Source organism: Papio anubis, chromosome 18, assembly GCF_008728515.1.
Source record: "Papio anubis isolate 15944 chromosome 18, Panubis1.0, whole genome shotgun sequence".
Taxonomy (NCBI): Eukaryota; Metazoa; Chordata; class Mammalia; order Primates; family Cercopithecidae; genus Papio; species Papio anubis.
In genome coordinates this window covers 1901551-1928152 of record NC_044993.1, presented here as the reverse complement: position 1 = coordinate 1928152, position 26602 = coordinate 1901551, and the positions used below count along the sequence as shown (strand labels likewise).

At 54.6% G+C, this 26602-nt stretch overlaps 1 protein-coding gene across 23 annotated transcripts in view; it reads left to right on the top strand.

Annotated features, from left to right (window-relative positions):
* BANP (BTG3 associated nuclear protein) overlaps nt 1-21331 on the top strand; it is a 128299-nt gene extending 106968 nt beyond the window's left edge. For 19 of the 23 annotated variants that reach the window (XM_021932276.2, XM_021932272.2, XM_021932274.2 and 16 more), the window contains 3 exons: nt 9846-9911; nt 16167-16310; nt 20670-21331. In XM_021932276.2, the coding sequence (XP_021787968.1) occupies nt 9846-9911; nt 16167-16310; nt 20670-20741 (282 nt within the window). In that variant the 3' untranslated portion in view covers nt 20742-21331. The remainder of the gene's footprint in view (nt 1-9845; nt 9912-16166; nt 16311-20669) is intronic. The other 4 variants (XM_003917294.5, XM_003917293.5, XM_021932263.2 and 1 more) reach the window with 1 other exon arrangement.
* Nucleotides 21332-26602: the final 5271 nt, after the last annotated feature.

Sequence of the window (26602 nt, the reverse complement as noted above, 5' to 3'; positions counted from 1 at the left end):
AACCTCAAGTGATCCGCCTACCTCGGCCTCCCAAAGAGTCGGAATCACAGGCATGAGCCACTGCACCTGGCCCCAAATCGGAGCTATTAATAACATCACAGGATAACCTCCATGCCAACCACCCAGCACCTGGGTCCTCCTAGCAAACCCACTGTGGTCCCTGCACCTGCTCATGTTAGGCTGAGCAGTGCATCCATAGGGCTGACAACTGAGCTGTTAGGATGTGATCGGAGACTGCAGCTGGTCGGTGGACTCTAGGCCTGGCACCCAGCAGGACACACACCAGAGGGCCGTGCTGTCCACGGTGGACTCTAGGCCTGGTGCCCAGCAGGACACACACCAGAGGGCCGTGTTGTCCACGGTGGACTCTAGGCCTGGTGCCCAGCAGGACACACACCAGAGGGCCGTGTTGTCCATGCAGGGCTGTGCCCGCCCGACTCACATGTCTAAGATTCCCTTTTACATGTGAGCACTTGCTCCCCACCTTCCCCAGGCTTCCACTATCAGGGCCTGTGTGGGGCAACTGCAGGTCTCCTTCACACCTGCCTCCTGGGTGAGGCCCCGCAGGTCTCACACTGGCCCAAATGCTGGCCTTGCGATGTGGTCAGCAGCCCTAACAGCCCCATGTTAACTCCCAAGGCTTTCCTCACCCAGCTCACGAGGTGCTCAGTGTGCTCACTTGGCAGAGGAGCCTGGCATGTTTGGGTCAGTGCTGGGACCGCATGGGAGTGGACGGCAGGGGTGAGAGCCCCAGGCCTGGTCCGCCCCGCTCTGAAGCCCTGCTCGGGGCCATGCTGCTGTCGCTGTGTGACCCTGCCGAGCCCAGGGCCTTGCTGCTGCAGGATGCGGGGCACCGTGACTGTGCAGTCGGCGTCCTACTCTCTTTCCTGTCATCTGAAGACTGAGGAGGGAAGCGCTGCGCCCTCCCTGTGTCGATGCCCTCAGGGTCAGGCAGCAGGCGGTGGGTTTGTGGGCCACAGCGCGAGGAGAGCAGGGAAGGCCGGCCGACACTCTCCTTCCTGTCGAGGGAGGACATGAGCCTCGCTCAGCCAGGGCCTGCGGGGCCAGGGCAGCGTCCGGGGTGTTTGTGGAGGGCAGCTCATGGCTGGCATCACCTGCAGGAATTCCCCTCACAGTTCTGTGTGGGACGAGAAAGCCAACGCCTTGGTTGCAGTATGAGTGATTACAGTCTTCACTACGGCATTTTACAAAATAAGCTCAGTTCAGGTGTGTCCGTGGGTGACTGCTTTAGCTTGAGCTCTCTCTGGACCGTGGCTGTTTCTGACTGGAATCACCATGATGAAGTCTGCTCCCCACCCCGTCTTTCTCATGGAGAGTTCCTTTTGGTTTCTTGTTTTTCATGCAAGTGTAAGAAAGTAATGGCTTGAAAGCAGCACCATCCGGACGCAGGTCACGGGCGCAGCCACTTCCCTGCCAGCTCCTCCCAGAGGCGCCTGCTCTTGGCTGAGCTGTCATTGTTGCTGCTTAGGTGTTTTTCACGTGGAGAAAGTTTGGAGAAATATTTTTAACCTGAAAAACATTTGCAGGGGTTTCTGACTCTTGGTATTGATTTGATAATGGCCACTTGCTGACCTCAAAATTACTTGCCAAGAACAAACTGAGTAAAGATGAGCAATTGTCACATTTAAACCAAGCTTTTCTTTCCCAACGTGAGTGTCTGAAGACACCACATGGAATTCTGACAGGAAGGGAGGCCAGCGCTCTCCGCCTGCGGGGCTGAGGATGCAGCTTGGGGTTTCTGCGGAAAACGGGAGGTGGTGCGTTAAACCCGCTGCAGAGCCTGGACACCTCCCTGGAGATTGGCCTGTGAGATTCTCGCAGGTAGCCATGACTGCAGCCGGGAGAACCACGTCATCCAAAACCGAGCGCTCCCACAGGTGCATGAGCACAGGAGCCCCGGCAGGAAGAGGAAGGGGAAGGGGAAGGGGTCATGGGCCCACATGTATTTTCTCAACCAGCCCTGGGGCGCTGTGCATACCTGTGGTAGGGCCTCTGTCTGTGTCTCCTCCACACCCGGGGCCTGGGGAGCAGCTTAGACCCCAGGCAGGCACTCGGTGAGATGCCAGAGGGAGCCCCTCGCTGTGGGGCAGAAGGCTCTGCCTGGCTTCCCTGCCGAGTCCTGTGAAAGGAGAGGTTTATCAGCCACACGTGTGACATGCGTCCTTGGGCAGCCAGAGTTCTGATGGTTCCAGGAGAACCGACGTGAATCCTGCTCTGTCGGGCCACGAGGATGGCGCGGTCCTGGGGACCTTTGTACACACAGTGTTGATCACATGCTGCTCCCACGGTGCATCACCTGCAGGCCTCAAGGTTGCTGAGATGCTGGGGTGGAGCACCTTGCTGTGCGTGCAGAAAGGGGATTCAGGCCTGAAAACATGTTTGGCTATTCAGTTTCCATGTGTCTCTCACCGTAGCTCTTGCCTAAATGTGGCGTTTTCTGGGATTTTGCCTCAGATAGAGAGGGTGCCCCGAGGCTACACTCCTTCCCAGAGGGTGGGTTGGGGCCCAAACCTCAGAGCTGCCCTTGCCTGTGCTGAGTTGGGTGAACGCCACAGCCCCTTGCATGTAAGGGACGGATGTCTCAGTCCTCCACAGCTGGGTCAGGCTACTTAGCAGTCCTTCTGAAGAAAGGGCAGGTTCTTCTGAGTTGGAAATTGGAGTTTGGCTTTTGATTGTTTTTCTTTTTTTTTTTTTTTTTTTTTTGAGACGGAGTCTTGCTCTGTCGCCCAGGCTGGAGTGCAGTGGCCGGATCTCAGCTCACTGCAAGCTCCGCCTCCTGGGTTCACACCATTCTCCTGCCTCAGCCTCCCGAGTAGCTGGGACTACAGGTGCCCGCCACCTCGCCCGGCTAGTTTTTTTTTTGTATTTCTTAATAGAGACGGGGTTTCACCGTGTTAGCCAGGATGGTCTCGATCTCCTGACCTCGTGATCCGCCCGTCTCGGCCTCCCAAAGTGCTGGGATTACAGGCTTGAGCCACCGCGCCCGGCCTTTTGATTGTTTTTCGAGACAGAGTCTCTCTCTGTCACCCAGGCCAGTGGCACAATCTAGGCTCACTGCAACCTCTGCCTTCCAGGTTTAAGCGATTCTCCTGCCTCGTCCTCCAAGTAGCTGGGATCACAGGCACACACCACCATGCCCAGCTAATTTTTTTTTTTTTTTTTTTTAGTAGAGACGGGGTGTTGCCATGTTGGCCAGGCTGGTCTCGAAATCCTGACCTCCAGTGATTTGCCAGCCTTGGCCTCCCAAAGCGCCGGGATTACAGGCGTGAGTCACCATGCCTTTTTAAGTTTGGCTTTTTAAGCTATCTGTGCTCGTTGTTTCTGAATGTTAGCAGCTCTTTTATTAGGATCCATGGCAGCGTCAAGCTGCTTCAGCTGTGCTTCCCGTAGACCTGCTCCCGCCCTGCAAGGGAGGAGTGGGAGAGGGTGTCTAGAGGCAGCTGGGAGGTCTTCAGATCCCCCTTTATGAGGGCAGGGGGCACTCCCCTCTGAGCTTGCTGCGGGGAGCCACACGTGGGAGGAGGGGGCCCTCAGGATGTTCTCAGGAAGCCATAGACCAGAAGCCTTGGCAACAGAAGACCAGGTGGCCAAGGGGCGTGGGGTTACCGCATTCCCGCTGAGGACCTGAAAGTGGGCAGACTGGGCCTGGGCTGTGAGCCCCACCCCAGGGCTTAGAAATGACAGAAGTCCATTCCCTCACAATTCCAGAAGCCCCATGTCAGGAGGTGTGGGTAGGGCCTGCTTCTGGAGGCTCTGCTGTAAGGGCGGGGCGGTGGGTGGGGCGGGGTAGGGTGGAGGAGGTGTATGAAGCTGTGGCGAGGGGGCATGCCCTTCCCAAGCAGTGCTTGCTGTTCTGGGCTTGAGGCCACACGGCTCCAATCTCTGCCCCTTCTCTGCTTCTCTGTGTTCAGATCTGCCTCTTCTCATAAGGCCCCTGTCACTGGGGTAGGGCCCACCTGAGCCCAGCGTGGCCTTACCGTAACTCACGTCTGCAGAGTCCGTTTTCAGTTAAGCCCAAGTTCACAGGTACCAGAAGTTCTTGAGAGTTGCTTTTCAAGGGACATGGTTCAGGCCACAGGACCCTCCCCACCCCCGTACCATCTTCGGCAGAATGATGGCCGCTGCCTCGCCACGGCCCCACGTTCCTGCTGAGCCCTGGCCCAACAACACAGATGAAGCTTTTTGCAGGAAGATGTGAGTTTGGTGAGGTTCTGGGTGCTTTGGGGCTTCCCGTCAGAGACGTGTGCTACTCCTTGCGTCCCGTCGGGGCCCTACCAACCTCACTGTCAGATGTGACACACGCCAGGCCCCCTCCTCTGCTCCCTGTGTGAGACCGCACGGTCATGGACACCCCGCTGAATGCGCCTAGGTCAGGTGCACTTGAGACCTGCCATTGGGGTGGAGTCACCTGGAGCCATAGCCTGGTGGGGAAGGCTCACATTCAGCCCCCAGACCTGCACACACACACCCCAGGAGGGCTGAGGTTGGCACATGGCGGGGTTCTCTGTGTAGCGTGTGGTGAGACTGGCTTGGCCCAGCCGTCCGTCTCTGGGCCTTCCTCTGCAGATGGTGGGTGCTCTGACTTACCCAAGTGAGGGATGGTCTGCTGCGGCCGAAGGTGCTGACGTGTGAGCGGCTCGTGTGAGAAGTGTACAGAGGTGCTGTTGGCCACCAGTGCATAGCGACCACCTGTCGGCACAAGTGGCGAGGCCGTGTGTTTCTAAGCATGACACAGTTTGAAGTGTGTGCAGAGACCACCATGCATTGCCCTCCGGGCAGAGCCCACCTGACGAGGCGTCTCTCTGGGTCTCCCCAGCCTAGCCTGGTCTGGCCTGCTTGTCATTCCTCCACTCGGATGGGCAGTGTGGGGCTGAGATTGGGAAGGCTGGCCCACCCTCTGTTTAAAAGCCGTGTTTTTCCATCACAATTAGGAGGGAGAGCAGCTGACATTGGACACGCGAGCGGTCCTGTGCGGAGGCTTCCGACTGAAGTGAGCTTAGCGGGAATGCTGGGTCACGTGTTTTTAGAAGTTCGTTCTTTTGCCCTATCACAGTGGCTTCAAACGTATTTTTTGTGCTGTACAGTAAGTTTTCCAAGTTAAAGAAATGACCAGAGCCATGAGAACGGTGCCATCTGGAGGGTGCGTGGAGGCACACGGAGGTGGCCTCTCTCTGTGGGGAGGGAGAGGCTCTTCTCACCGTCAGCTCTGGGCTGGCCTCTCAGCCCTCGAGATGTGAAATTGGATGGCAGCCCGGCCGGGCTCCCTGACCTGCCCCTCTCCCTTTCCTGGGGATGCCTGAGCAACACCATGGCGATGGGAGGCTTGTGCACGCGTCATGCAGATACATCCTTACTTTCTTCCCACTCTTCCTCATCCCCTGCCCACCCACCCTCCCTCTCACCATCCAGAAGCCAGAGACCTGTGGTCCATGGGGAGTGCCACAGGCCTCGGGGTTGACTTTGGTTGTGTTCTTAGTGTCCCCCACCCTGCCCCAGTCAGTCAGAAGACCCCAAGACACACGCATGTTTAAGGTCACTCCCAGGAGCACCGCCCTGCCGGAAGGTTGGGGTGGGCGGCAAGCACCCGCAGGCTTCCACTTCCCTTCCTTTGAGTTTTTAGCCTTTGTTTTGCCTTCTACCAAGGCTATGCTTGAGGTTCATGCTGAACCGCTGGAGCCAGCTGCGGAGCACCGTGGAGACTGCCGTGCGTGGGGGCTGCTGTGCCGCGTGGGGACTGCCGTGTATGGGGACTACTGTGTGTGCCGTTTGCCAGGAGGCACCTTTGTGTGACTGTGGGGTCCCCTGGGGCATCTTGCCATCGCTCTGGGCTGTAAATCTGGCTTATAGCTGTTAGCCTGTTAGCTTTGAAACTTAGCCTTTTTGGCCTGAAGGATGATTTTCTAAAACGCTGGATCAGCTGACTTAAACCCTGAGGTCTGCAAGAAGCCTCTGTGTGCTGTTTCTTGTTCTGGAGGAGGAACGGGTGTCTGCGTTTGCCTGCGCTGGCCTGCCGTGTGTGCTGTTTCTGACCATCCACTAATGGGGGATTTGGTTTGTGAAAAGCCTTAGAAGTGGAATTTAAGGACACGTATTAGTATTCCCATCAGTGGGTTTAAAGGCTTAAGAATGATGATGTGGCCTTTTGGCATTTGCTGTAGGGACATAGGAGAAAGATTTTAGGCCAGTTGGGGGCATCACTGGGATGAGCCTCTTTCTCTGAGCACCTTGGTTGTTTTTGTCTTTTCTTTTTCTTTTTCTTTTTTTTTTTTTGAGACAGAATTTTTGCTCTTGTTGCCCAGGCTGGAGTGCAATGGCGCGATCTCAGCTCACTGCCACCTCTGCCTCCCGGGTTCAAGCAATTCTCCTGCCTCAGCCTCCCTAGTAGCTGGGATTACAGACACGTGCCTCCACGCCTGGCTGATTTTGTATATTTAGTAGAGATGGGGTTTCTCCATGTTGGTCAGGCTGGTCTCGAACTCCCAACCTCAGGGGATCCACCCACCTCGGCCTCCCAAAGTGCTGGGATTACAGGCATGAGCCACCGCGCCCAGCCTGAGCACCTCATTTTTCTAGTATGAGGAAGCTACTTTTGAAATGAACATCTAGGTTTCCCTCATACCTTAACAAGTTGGATTCAAAGCTGAATGACAAACACAAAGGACTTCCTGGCTTTTCCAGCACCCCTGTGGATTAGCGGTTTCATCCTCGTTTCTGTCCACACACTTCAGCAGTGTTCAGAGTGGATCCTTTAAGCGCATGGGGGGTGGGGTTCTTTGGTTTGTTTTGCGTTGCGCCTGAGTGGATTCTTGGTTAGATTCAGGATTTTGTATCTGAATAGTACTGAGAAGTCCTTGGGCTTCTTGCATTGACCTCAGAGTTACACCAGTTTAGCATGATCTCAGTTACGTATTACACAGAATTTCTGCATTCCCAGTAGATAGAGGAAACCAGATGTGTGTGCTCAAAATGCAGTGCTTTTAGGCCGGGATTCCCTCAGTCGGCTGCTCCCATTCCTACCTTCTGCCACTTTCTTTTATCTGAAAACAGCTGGCTCGGTTTCGGAAATGTTCAGGGGAAAACCCTCTGAATGGAGCTGGGAAAGTAGCACGTGTCTCCAGCCCTGTCCCCAAGCCTCCCTCGAGATGATGAGGTGCTGCCCTTTGGGAAGTCCGCTTGAAGTTCAGCCGCAGGCCGGCGTCACTGGAGCCTGGGAGCCAGGACACTGTCCGTTCCCGTGAGCGGTTTCTGCATTCCAGAGCCGGTTCGGAAATGCCTCAGACCGGGGCCGGGCTCCAGACATAAAGCCGGCAGGGAGAGGGAAGAAGGCATTGAACGTTCATTGTTGGGCACCAAGTGGGAATTCAGCCCAGCTTGCTCTACCCCTGAAGGCCTGCATCAGACTTGGGGTTCCTTTCGTCGCAGGGCTCCGTCCTCCCAGCAGCAGGATCGACTGCGCGGATCCAGGGCACTTATCTTGGGGTGTGCAGCATTCTGCGGGGACCCTGGCACGACCTCATTTTTGCTGCTTCGCATTTAAGATCTGACCCCTGAGTTTTACTCTTTACCAATTTAAAATCAAGTCCAAATCAACAGATTGTATCTCAGCCTCCCATGTGTTTTAAGAGGCTGCGCAGTGCATGGAGGTGCCTTCAGCCTGCAGCAGCGCAGCCACACGGAGGGCGCACCGCCGCCTTCTGCATGACTGTTCTCAGGGTGCACCGTGCCTTCATTTCTGCGCGTTTCACGGCACTGCCCTTCAGTATCTGCCCCGACCCCGGTTCCCTTGTTTCCAGGCCCAGTGCCTCGGCTCTCACCTCTTGGCCCTCCCCTCCCCCGACATGGACGCTTTCTGCCCTGGCCTGGGTGCTGGTCCCGGAAGGAGGAGTTGTGTTGTCGTGGTCCTCCCTGCCCTCCCACATGGCCCGGCTTGGCGTCCTTGCTTAGTTAATAGGAATTCAGTGTTTCATTATGAAATCCACATATGGCAAAAATATGAAACAATCCACCAGGTCCATAGAGAAAGTGAGTCCCCTCCCAGCCAGGACCCTCAGCCCCTCGGTGGGGTGACCGTGGTCATTTCTCATCTCGCCTTCTGTGCACAAGCTCCTGTGTTGGTTTTGTAATCACTTTACGTTTTAAAAGATCCCTTGATAGATGAGTTTAAGATCAGATCACAGCTGTTCTTAATGAGACTTGGGAAACCGTGTTGCTGGTTTCCGAGACGGTTCTGCCGTCCTCTGGCTGTGGAAGGCACGTCATGGCATCCTGACAGTGATGATGTTCCTGCCAGCATTGCCAGTGACATGACTTTTCAGACGATCTATGCAGCTCATTACACTGGAAGAATTACAGTGTCGGAAACCTCAGAATCTAACTTTGCAGCTTTACAATAACAATGAAGGTAGGCATACCCAAGTGGTAAATGGAAATAAAAGTAGAAAATGTTCTCAACTGGGAATGCATTTGAAAAGTCGTGACTTTCAAATGTTTCTATGTTGATTTTGTCTTGATAAGTTTTTCAGAAATGAGCGAAACACTTAATGTACATGTAAGATTTGAAGAAAGAGGTACTGAGGCTTTTGTGAGGAACAAAGGCATAGACCTTGTTGCTGCCCTGGAACTCGTGTTCGTGACCCTGGGGGACCAGGGTCGGGGGTCTCTCTTCAGAGGCAACAGAGCGCGAGGCTGGGGCAGGAGGTATCGGGGGCTTGAGAGGTGCAGGGGAGCAGGGGGAGAGTGGAGGGGGTAGACAGCGAGGTGGTGGATGGTGAGGCAGGTGTGTGTCCACAGCGGGGCCTGCCTCCATGGCAGCGCTCCCACCGCCCTGTGCGTCCATTGCACCTTTCTTGCTCTGTGGTTACCTGTGGTCAGGGACAGTGGCTTCATCTCCCTTAGCACCCTTGGAAGCAGTGGTGGCATCATGGAACTGGGCGAGTGGCTTTTGTTTGGAGGACAGATGTGCCCATTCACTTAGGGTTCAGGAAGTGAGTGGGCCTTGAATGAGCAAAACAGCTCACCTGCCTCCCGTGGACAGATGCTCGTAGGAAGCAGCCAGGTGTCCAGGCCAGAACTGGGTTGGCCATGTGTCCCCTTGACTTTCCTCCACTCGGGTTTGCCGAGGAGAGGGCATCGCCAGGCTGGGTGCCTGTGTGGTACCACGTGGCACTCACTGAGGAGGCCTGGGGACCCCTCCTGGACATGCCTTCCTCCCTTAAAAAACAATGATGCTTTTTCCAGACACAGAGACTCCTGTGGAGGCCCCCATGGCTGGCAGTGCTAGATGGGAGCCTGGTACCTGCATGCGGGTGGGGATGCTGCCTCTCTTGCCCCCAGGGCACTCCTCCGGCTGGGAAGGAGACAGCCAGGACCCCACCTTCAGCTTCTGAGGGCCATGGCCCTCAGGCTGTTAGGAGGCCCTGGGAAGCAGCTAGAGCCCAGTGGCCACCAGGGGAACACAAGTCAGAGGACGGTTCATTTTTTTTCTCCTCCAATTTTTGTTTTGGCTTTTAAAAACTCCTACAGTGCAAACTCTTTCTAATGGAAAAGAGTGGTTGCTCTCCTTGCAGCTGCCAGCCCGCCCTGAAGGCACAGACTGCTAGGCCTTTTGTTTCTGTTGTTTTTGCTGTTTGGGAATTTGATGTTTTAATAAAGAGCCCTTTGGGGACCTGGCTGGAGGCTCCTGTGGCTGCCCTAACAAACGACCGCAGACCCCATGGCTTTACCGGAGGGCAGAAGCCCATCCTGGGTCTCAGTGGGCTGAAAGCAAGGCAGGGTTGGTCCTTCTGGAGGCTCCAGGGGAAAATTCGTTTTCTTGCCTTTTCCAGCTTCTAGAGGCCACCCGCATCCCCTGCCTCCTGGCCCCATCCGTCTTCAAAGCCAGCAGTGGCCAGGTGAGTCCTTTGTACATCCCATCTCCCCGACCCTCTGCGGCTGGGAGGAGCCTCTGCTTTTAAAGACCCCCGTGATGACACTGGGCCCACCTGGCCATCCAGGGTCATCTCACCATGTGAGGGTGATCAGTTGAGCCACATCTGTGAGGTCCCTTTGCCCATGTAAAGTCATACCACAGGGCCCAGGGATTGGGACCTGGGTGTCTTTGTGGGGTGGGTAGCTCTACCTAGCACAGCCAGCTGGGGTGAGATGCGCTTGCAGGTGCTTTCTGAAGACATGACAGGAACTGGGGGGAAGGATTTCTCGCCATCTTTTGTTCAGAAAATTGATAGCACCGTGGCGATGGTTCCCTCAGGCTGAACTGGTCAACCTAGGAGGGAGGAGAACAGGGACCGGCTTTGCTTTTGTTTTTATTCAGGAGAACTGGGCTGGTGGGCAGGACCAGCTTGCATGCTTGCTCAGCTAGAGCACAGACAAAGCGAGGTATGGAAGGGCACCCCAGTCCCGGGAAGCCCGCAGGATCCCAGTCCCACGGTGTCGCCAGCGGAGCAGCTCCGCTCTGGGAGGACCCCCCGCCATGCTTGCCTTCTACCTCCTTCCTGTCCCTCCTGGGTCCACTGCCCAGCTTAGGGTTCTTGGTGGGGACGGGAGCGGGAGAGGGTGTACACCTGCGCCTGCGACTTCTGCACGCCTGGGACAGCGTCCGAGCAGCCTCCGCCGTCCCGCTACTGCAGCAGGTGCAGGGCGAGCTGTGACCACGCGAGGTGGCCTTGGGGTAGACGGGGCTTCTTCCAGACACATTCCTTAGAGCACCGAGGACTCAAAAGAGCCTTTCCTCACGAAAGGGCCCCCTGCCGGGGGTCCCTCAGAGTACACAGCTTTTAGACTCTGAGATGAGGTTCACGAATGTGGAACTGAACTGCCCAATAAATGTATTAACGAGAAGTAAATGTCCAGGGAACATTCCTCACCCCCAAGGCTGACATTACCAACGGGCAGTAATTTTCCTTTGAGTGAAACTTGGGAGTTTGGTGTCATTTCTCTCTCTGGCACTGGTGCTGCCTTGTGGATTGCTGGGCGCTGCGGGCCTGGCTGCCTGGTGAAGGGCCTCGGCCATGCCCACAGCCAGGAGGCGCTCAAAGGAACCCAGCTTGGACTCGGTCTCTGACACTGGCCTCTGTTCCCAAAAACAAGTGCCTCCTGCTCCTTTTTCCTAAAATTCTGTTTATTTTCAGCTGAGCTGCGTTCACGTAAACTGAAACCACATTGCCAGGAACAATGTAGTTTTGAGGCAGAAATGAGAAGATCCTACTCCATAAATCAAGGATGAAACTAGAAATTTCTGTTGATAGATTCTTGAAAAACTCAAAACATTGAATCATTTTGTTCAGTTTTCTTCCACCCCCGAAAGGTGCCAAACCTTGCCTACGTTGCCTGTGTGTGTCTTTGCCACTAGCCTTCAAAACGCGGCTCCCCGTGGTGCTGGTGCTTCCTCTTACTCCCTTGGGAGACTTGAGGGTCTTCCAGCGCGGAGGGGAGGCAGCGGTGCTGTCAGTGGCTGTGCGAGGCTGGGTGACTCTGCCCGGCAGAGGTCAGAGCCGTCGGCTGGGGCACGTTGCCACAGCGACGTAGACATTTTTGGATGGAGGTACCAGGCAAATTTTTTGCTGAGTTTTGTACTCGCCTGGAAACCCAGTTATAGGAATGCACACTCACTTTCTTATTAATTGGTGTTGGACACACAGCACATGGCAGGGTCCTAGGGCCTAGGTGTGTGGGGGAAGCTGAGACCGCTGACCTTTAACCCTTTGCAGCTCTGTGCCGCCTGTCACTCAGTGTGTTCTTTGCTTTGATGCCAGTGGAGTGGCCAACTGGCCTGTGTGGCTGGTCTCATGGGGCCGAGGGGGCCAGAGTCGCTGGGCTGGGTGTGGGGCGTCACAGCTGTTTGGCCTCTCAGCCCCCGGCCAATGTCGCCTGGGTGTCTTGCCCAATGCTGGGTGGTTTCCACCTACACCACATCTGCACCGGGGCCTCCCTCAGGGAGGAGACTCGAGCTGGACCCAGGCTGTGACCCTGTGCCCTGCTGCGTGCTGCCCCCGCCCCCCCCCCAGCCAAAGGCGGGACCCAGGGTCTGTGTCCTGAGGGGCTCTAGGCCAGCCCCACCTCACCTGTTGCACTGCCACTGCTCAAACCCGATTTGAGATAACTTCGTGGGTATTTTATGCCAGAGTTTCAGAGTCCTGTATTTCCTTGGCACTATTTCCAAATCTAAGGGGTCAGCTGCTGCTGCTCCCATTCAGAGCTGCTCCCCAGTGCCCGCCCCTCCCTGCGCCTCACAGCGCTCACCCTGCCGTGCTCCAGCCATCCCTGCCCTGGACGGCCAGCTGCCCCAGTCCTGGTCCTCCGCCCTGTCACTGACCTCGCCCTGCTCCACCCCAGGGTAAACCCCAGGTCTCCACCCAACCTGTCAAACTCCCCACTCCGTCCTTCCTGCCTGGTTACACCCTGAGATGAGGGGACCCTGGCAGTGTTCCCAGCTGAACCTTGCTTTCCCACAGTTACACGTCGCTCGAGGCCTCCCTGTAGCATCCAAAGTGTCAGTACCCCCTCCATCCCCAACAGACATGCCCTCCCCCCATTGTCTGCCTGCTTGTTGTTAGTCCGTGACACGCCACGTATGTGATGAGGAGGTGCTTGGAGTGGCACCGTTCTGCGTGTGGCCACGCACTTCGTTTCCGTTTTCACATGTGGTTTAGAGCTGGGTGTCCGACAGAGGTGCCCGAAGTGGAAAGCGTCGTGCACTCGGCCCACCTGTGGCCCCTGCAGAGCTCCGGCTGTGGCACAGGCTCCCAAGAGCCGGGGATGGAGGAGGCGCGGATTTGCCGTGTGCTCCTTCGCTGCTTGCCCAAGGCTTGGCTTTCCTGGTGGTCACCTGGTTGGCGTGAACCTTGAGCTTGCGCCAGGGTCCCCCTGCTGTCGTGGAGGGCAGGCAGGTGGGTGGATGCTTGGGAGTTACCAGTCAAGTCCCTGCGCCGGGCAGACCGTTCCCTGCAGGTCAGGAGTTTTCAAGGCCTCAGCCTGGTAGGAATAGTTGAGAAACACTGGTTCAGGCAGCTTGCTTTATTCACAGCCCTGAGACACCTCTGGGACAGCCCCTGAGGATATTTTTTCCGGAACTTTCTCGGGGCCTGTGCTGTGATGAGTGGGAAATGCAGTTTGGCAGGTCCTCACAGAAGAGCCCACCAGTGCGGATGCTGGCTGCCTCCTCCAGTGGGCACCAGCCCAGGTCTGGGGCAGGAGCGTGGGTGGCTGCGGATCCATGCAGGACAGAGCGAGTGCCTCAGTGCATGGTGGAACTGAGTACAGAGCTCCTCCCCTGCCCCCTTTCCAAGTGCAGCCTTGCCCGGCCTATTCCCAGGCATCACTGAAAAGTTACTGGCGGGTTTGTACATCGGCAGGAACATCTGCTCTCCCTTCCTTCCTCGGGAAGAAGTTCCTCTCTCCAGGGGCTCCACCTCCCTGGGCGCCCTCATCCCCAGCCTCATGGTCTGAGTCAGAGTCTCTGCGGCTGATAGGGACTTGCTCCCTCTCCTGCCCCTATCCCTGCACCCAGCCCAGCTGCGGCCCCAGGCCCAGATGCACGGCGCTCCAGTGGGCTTGCCCCATCCTGTGAAACAGAGTCCAGAAACCTCAGTGTGCTCGTCGTCAGGCTGGGTTCCAAATGGCGTGCTGTCGCTGTGGGACCTCGGGAACCCAGGTGCTTCTGTATGGCCTCTGCCCCCACCTGCTGTGTGATGGAAGTCCAGCCCCTAAACTGCCCCTACCCCTGCCCAGGTCTCACTTTCTCCTCTGTAAATGGCACCTGGACCCAAGGGCCAGTAGCCCCTTTGTCAGCGTTCTGATGTCAATGCACGTACTTTACAATGCTCTGCTCTTTCTGTCCATCACCAAAAGACTAACGTTTGTTCCTTGGAAGACTACAGTTCACCCTTGAACAATGTGGGTTTGAACTATGAGGATCCACTTATACGTGGATTTTTTTCAATAAAAATTATACTGAGCATGCCTGCCTCCTCTTCCACCTCCTCGCTCTCTCCTGCCTCTGCTGCCCTGAGACAGCAAGGCCAGCCCCTCCTGTTCCTCCTCTTCCCCCCAGCCCCAGTCAGCATGCGGACAGTGAGGATGAAGGCCTGGGTGACAATTCACTTCTGCTTAATAAAGATCCGCTTCTGCTTAATGAATAGCAGCCGTATTTCCTCCTGCCTGTGCCTTTCTGAATACCACATTTTCCCTCACTTACTCTATTAGAGGAACACAGTAGATGGTACGCACCACAGCACATGAAATACCTGCTCACTGACTGCTCTCGGTAGGGCCACTGGTCAACGGGCTATTAGTAGTTAAGTTCTGGGGAGTCAGAGGCTGTACGTGACTTCAGCTGCACGTGACTTCAGCTGCACAAGGGGTCAGTGCCTCTAACCCCTGTGGTGCTGAAGGGCCAGCTGCACAATGAATGAATCCCCGGGACCGCGCCGGGCCCGCGTCCGACACCTGGACTCAGAGGCCTCTGCAGTAGGGGCTGTCGGGTAAAGAAACCCCACAGTCCAGCAGGACGTTCTGACTCTGGCCATATTCCTTCTAGTATAGCATCTGTTTCTGACTCTAGCCATATTCCTTCTAGTATAGCATCTGTTTGAGACAACAAAATCCCGAGGCAGAAGGTTGACGCTCCTTGGGTTCATTCTCATGGCTCGGCTGGTACCCCGAGGCTGATCCCCCAAGGCTGGTGTGCTCGCAGGTGGTGGCTGGCAGGGTTGCCAGGCTTGTCTGTAAAGGGACAGAGGGGATGGGTTTTCAGCTTTGGGGGGCACACCTGGTCTCATCACAGCTGTTCAGCATGGCCCTTGGGTCATGACAGGCCAGCATGTGGCAGGCCTGCAGGCCTGTAGATGCCCACTGAAGATGGAGGTTCCTAGAATTGTCGTGTAGCACAAAATTTTTTTTGCATTTTTTTCTGTCATTAAAAATCATTTAAAAGCCATTCTCAGCTCACAGCTGTACAAAAGCAGCCAGCAGGTTTGATCTGGGCGCCATACTTTGCTAACCTCAGTGTAGAGTAAACTATACTTTGTGTCTTTAAAAGGCTTCTCTTCTAGCATTGCAGGTGAACTTTGCTTAGAAACATAACTATTTTTAAAAGCACATGTAGGTGAAGTCTAGTCTTTAAAGCACTTGTAGGTGAAATCCCTGGTCTGGGGCTGTCTCTGCAGTGTGTTTGCAGGGGCCATGCTTGCTTTGTGCAGTGCTGCTGTCATCCAGGGCAGGTCCCACGGGAGGCCCGCTGTGGCCAGGCTCCATGGGGTGGGGCGCCCTGGGACAGGGGCTGCTGCTCTTCCCAGGGCCACCAGTGAGACTCTCAGTGTGTAGAGTGCGGTTCTGTGTGGAAGTTGTGGGGTGCATCTCCTGGCCCTCCCATAGTGGGACGCAGCCTCAAGTGAAGACCCCACAGCCCACGTCGAGTGCCTCAGAGCTGGGGCCGCCCACCTGCCTGCCTGGGCCCTCTTGACCCCGGAGCTGCCTGCCTGGCTGTTGGAGCGCCTGGTGGATTGAGTGGGAAGTGGGTGTAGGTGCTCACAGGCGATGGGGTCACCAGAACCCACCCAGGGGCCCCTCACCTGTCCCCCATTCTCATCCCACACTCTGGGAGGCGGTAGAAGGTCGGGAGGGCCAGCGGGACTCTGCCACCAGGACTCACTTCCGCCCCTCTTGGAACTGGGCCTCGCTTTCCTGCGAGCTTCTCCTGAGTTCTCAGTGCCCACCTTTGCTCTCCCTGAGGCCTTGAGGTGACTCTGCCTTGGGAATGGGGAGGGTTTGGGTCTCAGCCTCCCTCATGGTGCTGGCTTGGGTCTGAGCCCTGACTGGCGCTCTGGGAGCCTGTGTTCTTCATGGTTGCCGTTGGGATTTTTCCAGGAGGCCCTGTGGCATTGGCTTTTGCTCTCTCTGTGGAAGCTCTGCCTTGCTTTTTTTTCCCCCTTTTGTCCGCTCTGTAGGTGCTTGAGGGGGAGTTACAGATCCAGCAGAGGCTCAGTGACACTCTCCCTGGACCTGACGCGACCCAAGAGTGATGGGGAGACAGGATGTGCCACCGAGTCCTCGGTGTGGCCCTGAGGCCGTGTCCCTGCCGCTCAGGGTGTGCAGTCTGCGGAGCCGCGTGGGTTGTGGGCCATGCCACTGACGGGACTGTGTCTCTCCAGGTGCTGCAGGGCGCACAGCTGATCGCCGTGGCCTCCTCGGACCCCGCGGCGGCGGGCGTGGATGGATCGCCACTCCAGGGCAGCGACATCCAGGTTCAGTACGTGCAGCTGGCGCCAGTGAGCGACCACACGGCCGGGGCGCAGGTGAGTCTGGGACCCCGCGCCGGGACACTGAAGTGATGGCACGGCCGCCTGCCGCTGCCACCGGGCACATGTGGCCCCGGGGCTTTCTCGTGACTCCTCCCGTGGGGAGGGCATGTGATCGGACACGGATGCCCATCTGAGGGTTCCACGTCTCCCACGCACCATGAATGTGAAGGTGAGAAGGTAGATCCTGCCCCAGTTCTAAATTTCAACTGATTCTGGAGACTGTCCTGTGGAAATGTTTGTCAGTTCAGGGGCAGAAGTGAAGCTCTGCCCTGTGCTCCCTGCATGGAGCCCTTTCCTGTGGGCTGGGGAGCATGGGGGCCCTGTCAGCTCGAGAGCTCCCTGCCCCTTGTCAAAGGCCTCAGCTTGGGGCAGAGCCAGCACCTTGGGCCATCATGACCCTGGCGTCCGCCGAAACAAAGTGCAGGTCTGCTGTGCTCTGTGGATGGCCTGGTAGGCTCATGGCCAGCATCTCCAGACCTCGCAGGTGGAAGCGCCTGAGGTTGCGGCTGTGCTGACATCCCCAGGGTGGCCGAGGCCCAGACAAGAGCCCGTGATGCCATGGGCTGTTCGCTGTGAACACAGGAGGCGGAAGGTGGCCCTGTGTCCCGGAGCAGGCTTGGTCCCGCGGCTTCCGTGCCGCCTGGTTTGGGAACATGCCCAACCGGGACCTTTTCCTTGTTCTACCTCCAGCTGGGTGGTTGACTGCTGCCCAGCCCTTTGGGAACATTCTGGCTGCTGTCTCTGGGTCTGTTCCTCTCCTTCCTGTGGACCCAGCACTGGTGATCCACCTGTGTCTTGATGCCATCCATCTTCAATGCTTAGAATTAAAATCCTAGATGTCTGAGCAGCCTTTCCCTGCTCCCCGGGCGCTGCTGAGGGTGGGTGTGCCCGTCAGCCCTCGGGAGGAGCGGAGTCCTCCTCAGGAGGCGCTTGCTGAAGAATTGGGCTCAGTAGAGCCCACGCTCACCAGGGTGTGCAGGTCGCCCGGCTGGGCAGTTCTGCAGCCCCTCAGCCGCAGCAGCCACGCGACGGTGTCAGTGCTCACCTGACACTCACGTCTTCTTCACAGCACGGCAGCTGCGGGCCCAGAGTTTAAGGGCCCATGTCCTGTAGAAGGCCTGGCTCCTCCTCCAGCCTGAGCCTTCCTGCCGTGCCGATGGGCGCGGTGGTCCCCGCACAGGCACGCCCTGTACTCTGTGCCCATGGGTGTGGTGGCCCCCGCACGGGCATGCCTTGTACTCTGCATGGTGTTTGGTTCTACACTGTCACTGACCCCACTGGAGATGGGCTGGTAGCACATGAGGGTCATGGGCACAGAATGGGCAGGCGGGAGGTGGGGGGTGGGTGGGATGGTGAAGGCAAACTCGTTGAGCAGCGCTTATTTTATGTGGTGTGAACCTTGACCTGCCCGTGAATAACAGTGAGGCGTGGTCAGCCCATGCTAGGACGCATGGCGGCCCCTTGTGCTGTTCCAGACAGGAGCGCTGCAGGAGGGCAGTTAGGTCCGCGCCTGGGAATCTAGATGTGGGGGCCATGCCTGAAAGCTTCTGCTGCATTATAAGTTTGTGGTCATTTCCAGATTTCACAATTGAAGAAACCTGTGTCCCATGGTTGGTGTTTACACCCCTAGCTTCCTGTAAGCTTTCTCTGTCACCATGCCCTCCCTGGCAGGCCCCAGGTGAATGATTTAATTAGGATCCATCGTAACAGCGAAGGAAGACAGTGTGCTTAACGGGCCGCTTTCCCTGCAGAAGACCCCAGTGTGGTTGGACTTGGTGGTGAGCAGGTTTGCCTGTCCGAGGCCAGGCAGCTGCAGGGTGCGGTAGCTTGTCACCAATTGCACAGCTCTCTGCCTTACCATCTCAGCTTGTCCTCAGGCTAGCTCTGCCCCACTGGGAAGTGGACCGAAGGCCTTCATGGTGGCCCTGCAGGCGTGACTGCACCCAACAGAGACGGGTTTCTGGTTGAGCCTCCTTATCCACTGAAGCTCCCACCCCAGCAACGCTCGGGAATGGCCTGGCATCTTCCGTTGGTCAGAGCAGGGTCACACACATGAGCTAATTCTAGGAAAACCTGTGGCTCAGCTGTGAGGGCCTGGCTCTGAGAAGATGGGGTTCCCTTAGGAGGGAAGGCAGGTCGCTGGCCTGTGGGGGTGGCCAATCCTCAAAGTGGAGAGTGGGGCCTGTTCCCTGGAGCAGTGGATTGGAAGGGTAGGGGGGTGCTATTTGCAGGGAAGACACTTGTCTTAATGCAGGGTGGCCTGCGGGTGTCATAGGCTCCCTGAACCATCTGTAGCAGGGGCAGTGCCTCCACCAGTGCCAATGCCTGGAACATGGGTCTGGCCACCATCCTTGGAGGGCAAGTGAGCCTCTCCCAGCCAGCCCAGACCTGTGCCCCACTGTCCTCACCCACCCTGGTCCCTAGCTGCCTTTCCAGCTGTCCGGGGGAAGGAGCGTTGCATCCCAGGCAGTGGCCCCCTACCCCAGCCTCCTGTGGCCTGCAGCCACCCACCCCAGGCCCTGGTGTGGTTCCTCCGTTCCAGCTCAGGTTCACCCTTCCCATTAGGCCTTCCCAGCTGTGGCTGGGCTCTCAGGAGACAGTCCCTGCACTGACCCCTCATCCTACCCTGGAAGGCCCCTTCTCCATCCAGAAACAGTATATCGAGTGTCATTTGACATTTGTCTTGAAAAAGCACAACCTAGACCAGGTGTGGTGTTTCATGCCTGTTATCCCAGTGCTTTGGGAGGCTGAGGCAGGGGCGTTGCTTGAGCCCAGGACCTCAAGATCAGCCTGGGCAATGTAGCGAGACCCCCATCTCTACAAAACGTAAAAAAATTAGCTGGGGCCAGGCACGGTGGCTCGTGCCTGTAATCCCAGCATTTTGGGAGGCTGAGGCAGACCAATCACCTGAGGTCAGGAGTTCAAGACCAGCCTGCTCAACCTGGTGAAACCCCATCTCTACTAAAAATACAAAAATTAGCCAGGCATGGTGGCAGGTGCCTGTAATCCCAGCTGCTTGGGAGGCTGAGGCAGGAGAATCGCTTGAACCTGGGAGGCAGAGGTTGCAATGAGCCAAGATTGCACCACTGTACTCCAGCCTGGGTGACAGAGTGAGACTCCATCTCAAAAAAATTTATCCGGGCGTGGTGGTGCGCACTGGTGGTCCCAGCTACTTGGGAGGCTGAGGTGGGAGGATCACTTGGGCCCATGAGGTCGAGGCAGCTGTGAGCTGTGTTTGCACCACTGCACTCCAGCCTGGGCAACAGAGCAAGACCCTATCTCTAAAAAATGGAGCAGGACCTTAACTATAGTAGAAGTCACCAGGTGTCTTCCTCTCGTGGGGTTGGCCGTGGGCTCGTGGCTTCTCCTGGCTCTTCCTTTGTGTGCCCTCCAGCTGAAGCTTCTGGGAGTGTGTGCACAGAAGCCCTAGAGTGGGCTCCTCCACTTGGGGCATGTTCCGTGTGGCTGAGCTGGAGGATGAGTGACTTATTCCAAGATTATATATTTTTCCTTTACTTTTATTTATTTATTTATTTTTGAGACGGAGTCTGGCTCTGTTGCCCAGGCTGGATTGCAGTGGTGCAGTCTCGACTCATTGCAGCCTCTGCCTCTTGGGTTCAAGCGATTCTCCTGCCTCAGCTTCCCTAGCAGCTGGGACTACAGGTGTGCACCACCACACCTGGCTAATTTTTGTATTTATTGTAGAGACGAGGTTTAACTGTATTGGCCAGGCTAGTCTTGAACTCCTGACCTCAAGTGATTCACCCGCCTCAGCCTCCCAAAGTCCTGGGATTATAGGCATGAGCCACTGCACCCAACCGCCTTTAACTCATTTTAAGATAAAGCTGTGATTGTGTACTGAAGTCCTTTTAATATCTGTAACTCATTGACCAGACCTTATATTTAACTTTGAGGGAAGAAACATAGCTGCCCCGAAAATCCTTTGCTGAAACATTGGGACAGTGTTTATAGGAAGGCAAAATGGTCCCTGAAGCTTCAGGGAAATATCTTAGGGAGGGCCAGGATGTTCTCTACTTTCGGGTTACTTCCCAGTGAGGCGGCGGGTTCCGGGTGGAGAGGCAGGAGCAGCTGCCGCGCCGGCCGGGGTGGCCGAGGCCATGTGGGGGGCGGGCTGGGGCCTGGATGGGCCGGAGCTGCCCTGTGGGCACGTCCTTCCGCTAGGAGAGAGGCGTTCTGTACCAAGTCGGGTGAGCCTTGGGGCCGTCAGGGCTCCTTCGCGCTCCTGTGTGCTCTTTCTGATTCTGCCTGAATGTTGCTGGCTGTTCATGACACCCCCTGGCCATGCAGTGCTGGGTATTTTTCTAGAAAGTTCCTCCTTTCTCCCTTTTGCAGACGGCCGAGGCCCTGCAGCCCACGCTACAGCCAGAGATGCAGCTCGAGCACGGGGCCATCCAGATCCAGTGAGCGGTGCCCGCGGCACGAGGAGCGCCCGGCACCAGGAGCCCCTCGCTGGCTCCGCCCATGGCCCGGCCCCCATGCGCCCTGCTCTCTCGGCCTCAGCACAGGCAGCGGCTGCACGGGTTCTGCTGAAGTGCGTCTGAAGCTGCTGCCTCCGCGGGGAAGAGCGCCCTATCAACTGAAAGAGCAGCCGCCGCCGCCCCCAGCCGGAGACCTTTCGTTTGAGTCATGCTGTTGGTGTCGGAGGACGGAGGGGAGGCACAGTGCGGAGAGCGTCGCGTATGCGCGGGAAATCAAGAACTATGATATTTTTCTGTTTAAACAGCTTTTTTTAATTTGCTATGGTGTTTATAACAAAAAAGAAAATTTGAAAAAAAAAAATCCCAGGGGAGTAGCAGGAGCCCTTTGCTGTGTGCTCTGTCCACTGTCATGAGACAGGAGCCCTTTGCTGTGTGCTCTGTTCAGTGTCATGAGGCAGGTGTTTGCAAAGCCAGCTCTCGGTTCCGATGGGGTATTGCTGACCTACTTTTCTAGGGGAAATGCTCTCAAACACTGTAATTATGCATTTCTAATTAAATAAAATGTATTTATGACCACAACAGCCTTACGCTCTTCCTCCTGCGAGACGGTTCGCCTGTTCCTGGGGGGCTGGGCTTGCTGGGCTTCAGGCCACGCTGCTACCCTGTCCACTGTGCAGACAGTAGGTGTGGGCGCCCCGGGACAGTCTGAGTTCTGTTTCCGTGTCGTGGCTGTCGAGGGGAAACGTGGTTTAGGACACAGCTACGGAACGTCTTGTTCTCGTAAACCACAGAGCGCTGCCAGCTCCAGAAGGCACAGTCCTGGCGTCCTTAGAGAAAGTTGCAGCCACAGGGGCAGACCCTACTACTTACAAATTTTTTTAAGGCAGAGAAAATACCTGCAAATAGAAGTGCTAGAGGCAGTTTGAATCTCTGGTGACCAGCCAGGCCTGGCCTGCTTCACCCACACCGTTGCAGCAGTTGCGTTGGGGGCTTGGGAAGGGCCTACGTGGAGCCAGGTTCACCGACTTAGAGCAGGGCTTCTCTGTGCATTCTCTGGGAGGAGTTCCGCGTTGCCATCCAGACGGTGGTGGCTCCAGCCTGCCCCACCACGTCGGGAGCCTGGACTGGGTCCCCTTGGGGGTGAGGGTCTAGGATGAGCTGCCCTCGAAAGGGGGGCTGCGCTCTTGGGTTCTGTGTCTCCATCGCTGGGGGGCCGCTTCCGAAGATGGCCGCCACAAGGAGCCGGGCCGAGGCCTCCCGGGAGGTCACCGGAGCGCGGCCGCTCTCCAGAAGGCAGAAGGGACCAGCTGGGAGGCGGGGTGTAGAATGTCAAATCCACACGCATCTGACTGGAATCCCAGAAGGAGAGAATGGAGAAAACAGAAGGAAGATGCATTTCAAGGATTCAGGAAGTAGAACAGAACCCCAAGTAGGAAAAACGAACATCAGTCTCTGCTTCGACACGCGCAAGTATCACAGGCAAAGATCATTTTGACAGCAGCCAGAGAGAAAGGACAGATGCCTGTGATGGGATGAAAGCAAGGCAGCAGGCGTGGGCACCCACTGGGTGCTGAGTGGAGGGGGAGCCACTGGCGCAGAGGAGAGAGCTCTCGGTCTGGGGCTGGGTCTTCAGTGAACCTGTTGTTCAAGATGCTGGTGACACGCTACCAGCTGACTCAGCAGTTCCACTCATAGGATCCACCCCGGAGCCCTCAAGACAGCTGCTCACACGTGCGCCTATGCTTAGATGTGCCTAGCAGCACGGCTCATACCAGCCACAGGGTAGACGCAACCTGGGTTTCCATCAGCAGATGAAGGGAGAAACAAAGCCCACTGTCCGAAGAATGGGACGTCATCCAGCCACGTGAACAGAACACAGAGGTGTGCTGAGCAGAGTCTCCAAAGAATGGGACGTCAATCCAGCCACGTGAAGGAATGGAGCACGGATGCGTGCTGCAGCCCGGCCAGCACTCGGAGGAGCTGTGCTGAATGAAGCCATGTGCAGAGGACCACTTACTGTTTGATTCCATTGATATGAAATGTCCAAAAAAGACAATTGCAGAGAGACCGATTTGTGGTTGCCAGGGACTGGGGTGAGGCAGGATTGGAAGTGACTGCGAATGGGCAGGGGGTTTCTTTTTGGGTGATTAGAATGTTGTGGAATTAGTGGTGACGTGTGCACAACTCTACACTGAAAGTCACTGAATCCTTCACTTAAAAGGGTGAATTTGTTGGCATATAAATTTTCTCAAAATTACAAAAATAAAGAATTAGGTGGTATGTAAACAAAAATTTATAAACAAAAATTGAGGCCGCGTGTGGTGGCTCATGCCTATAAGCCCAGCGCTTTGGGAGGCTGAGGTGGGAGGATTGCTTGAGCCCAGGAGTTAGAGACCAGACTGGGCAATATAGTGAGACCCCATCTCTACAAAAAAAATACAAAAACAATGAGCTGGGTGTGGTGGCACGCACCTGTGGTCCCAGCTACTTGAGTTCCTGAAGCGAGAGTATTGCTTGAGCCCAAGAGGTTGAGCTGAAGTGAGCTATGATTATGCCACTGTACTTCAGCCTGGGTGATAGGACAAGACCCTGTCAAAAAAAAAAAAAAAAAAAATCATTTCTGATGGCACCTTCTTTACAGGGAATTGTTAGGAATATTCTTCAAGAGCAGGAATATGAATCCAGGGGAGGTGCCTGGAGTAAGATGGAGCGGTGGACAAAGAGAATAATAAACATACATAAATTGTTTCATTGAAACTTTAAAAACAAAATACTGGAAAACATTACTGTGTAACTTGGGCCATGGACGAAGGGAGGTGAATTGTTTTAAAGCCCCTGTATTGCCCTGCAGAAAAAGGCTGGAAGGACTGTGCAATTTATTTATTTATTTATTTATTTATTTATTTAGAGATGGAGTTTCACTCTTGTCTCCCAGGCTCGTGTGCAGTGGTACGATCTTGGCTCACTGCAACCTCTGCTTCCCGGGTTCAAGTGATTCTCCCACCTCAGCCTCCCGAGTAGCTGGAATTACAGGCACACGCCACCACGCCCAGCTAATTTTTGTATTTTTAGTAGAGATGGGGTTTCACCATGTTGGCCAGGATGGTCTCAATCTCTTGACCTCGTGATCCACCTGCCTTGACCTCCCAAAGTGCTGGGATTACAGGCGTGAGCCACCACGCACGGCCTTGTGTTTTTTTTGTTGTTGTTGTTTGTTTGTTTTGAGACAGAGTTTTGCGCTTGTTGCCCAGGCTGGAGTGCAGTGGTGCGATCTCAGCTCACTGCAGCCTCTGCCTCCTGGGTTCAGGTGATTCTCCCACCTCAGCCTTCTGAGTAGCTGGGACTACAGGCGTGTGCCACTATGCCCAGCAAGGATCGTGCAATTTTAAGTCCTGGAATTCACTATGACAAACACTTCAGAAACAAGGCATAGAAAACGTTTGTAGAGATGCAAGGTACTGCAGCAAGGTGATGAACACCTTGATCCAAGCCACGTGTGAGGAATGTCACACCCAACAACCTCAGGGAACACGCTCTTCTCCAAATTGCCACCCACTAGAATGTGAATCCACCTCAACACCACAGGATGGCAGCTTGCAGAATGTGTTTTGTGACCAAATTGAATTAAGGCAAAAATTAATGCGAAGAAAAGTAGAAAATCCCTGAATGTTTGGGAATTAAATAACAAACATTTACGTAACCCCTAGGTCAGATAAGAAAGAAAACTGGACATGTGAAGGTATTTGTAATTGAATAACAAATGCAAGTTGGTCAAAACTCGGGGAATATCGACAGTTGTGTTAGAGAAAAGCTTAAAGACAAGGAAAAATTAATGAAATAAGGCACAAAACGTAGGGTAGATACAACCAACAAAACCAAATAGGATTCTTTGAGAAGACTGGTACACTTGAGAAAGCCCTGGTACACTAGTCAGAGAAAAGAGAGCAGGGACAAATTACAATGTCAGAATCTACAAACCCTTCAGACATAAAAACTTGAGACTGTCTCAAAAGTCAGTTGGAAACGTTAGATGCAATTGACAAATTACTGGGAAAAAAACTGCTATAAGAAGAAACGGAACATCTTACTAGCTCCTGTCTTTCGGAAATCTTACCTATATCTTGCCACAAAGAAAAACTCCAGGCTCAGCATTTCACTGTTACGAAAAAAACAAAAAACATAAGACTCTCATTTCTCATCTTGTTTTATGAGGCAGCATAACCCTGACACCAAAATCCGACAAGGATGTTTCAAAGAAAAAAAGAAAATCCAGGCCAGTGTCTCTCTTGAACATCCTAAGCAACCCTAAACAAAATATGAGTAACCCTGATCCAGTGACATTGATGATCTATCATGATCAAGTTAGGTCCAGGAATGCAAAGTTGGTATACTATTTTAAAAGTCAATGTATTCCATCACGCTAACAAAAGAGGCAAACTACATGGTTATCTTAATAAATGCAGAAAAGTAATTTGTAAACTTCAACACCCATTCATGATGAACTATGCCTAGTGTACCATTATTGGAACGCCAAGCATGTGGGAGTTCTTTATATCCTACTGCTCGAGCTCATTGCCAAGCAGTAGGCGACCTCAGGCAGAAATGGGTTAAGAGAACCTTTAGCAAACCAGGAATAGAAAGGACCTTCCTTAATTTGGTCAAAGGTATCTATAAGAAATCTACAACAAGCTGCCCATTCAAGGGTGGAAAGCGGAGAGCTGCCCCCACCACCCCCCGCCACTCCCTGAGATGTAACAGACAAAGATGGCTGCCTCTCACCACAACGCGCTAGCACACCAAGGCAAGAAAAGAGGCTTAAAAGGGCCGGGTGCGGTGGCTCATGCCTGTAATCCCAGCACTTCGGGAGGCTGAGGCAGGTGGATCACCTGAGGTTGGGAGTTCAAGACCAGCCTGAGCAACATGGAGAAATCCCATCTCTACTAAAAACACAAAATTAGCCGGGCGTGGTAGCACATGCCTGTAATCCCAGCTACTCGGGAGGCTGAGGCAGGAGAATCACTTGAACCCAGGAGGCAGAGGTTGTGGTGAGCCAAGATTGTGCCATTGCACTCCAGCCTGGGCAACAAGAATGAAACTCTGTCTCAAAAAAAAAAAAAAAAAAAGGCTTAAAAGGCTTTAAAATGAGAAACGAAGCTGTCAGTATTTACAGGTGATATGGTTATATGTGAAGAAAATCCAAAGGAACTCACAAGCAAACCGTGAATAAGTGAATTTACAAGATTCCTGCCCACAAGGCCAACATACAAAAAACTAATTATATTTCTAAATTCCAGAAACAAACAGTAATAATCACTTACAAATGTTGTTATAGACACTAAGAAATTTAAACTATGTAGAAACAAATCTAACAAAAGATGTCTGGGACAGAAAGCTATAAAATATTAGGAAAGTGAAGAAAACCTAAAAAACAAAAAAACTGGAGGTGGCATGTAGCCTGTTGGTGAATGCAAGCCTCAATATCATAAAGATGATCATTTTTCTCTAAATGGTACATTCACTGCAATTTCAGTGAAAATCCAAGCAGAGATTTTTGTGGAAATTGCCATGTTTATAATAGAATGATTTATATTCCTTTGGGTATATACCCAGTAATGGGATTGGTGGATCAAATGGTATTTCTGGTTCTAGATCTTTGAGGAACTGACACGTGTCTTCCACAATGGCTGAACTAATTTACGTGCACGCATATGTCTATTGCAGCACTATTCACAATAGCAAAGGCATGGAACCAACCGAAATGCCCATCAGTGAGAGACTGGATAAAGAAAATGTGGCCGAGGCAGGCGGATCACTTGAGGTCAGGAGTTTGAGACCATCCTGGCCAAT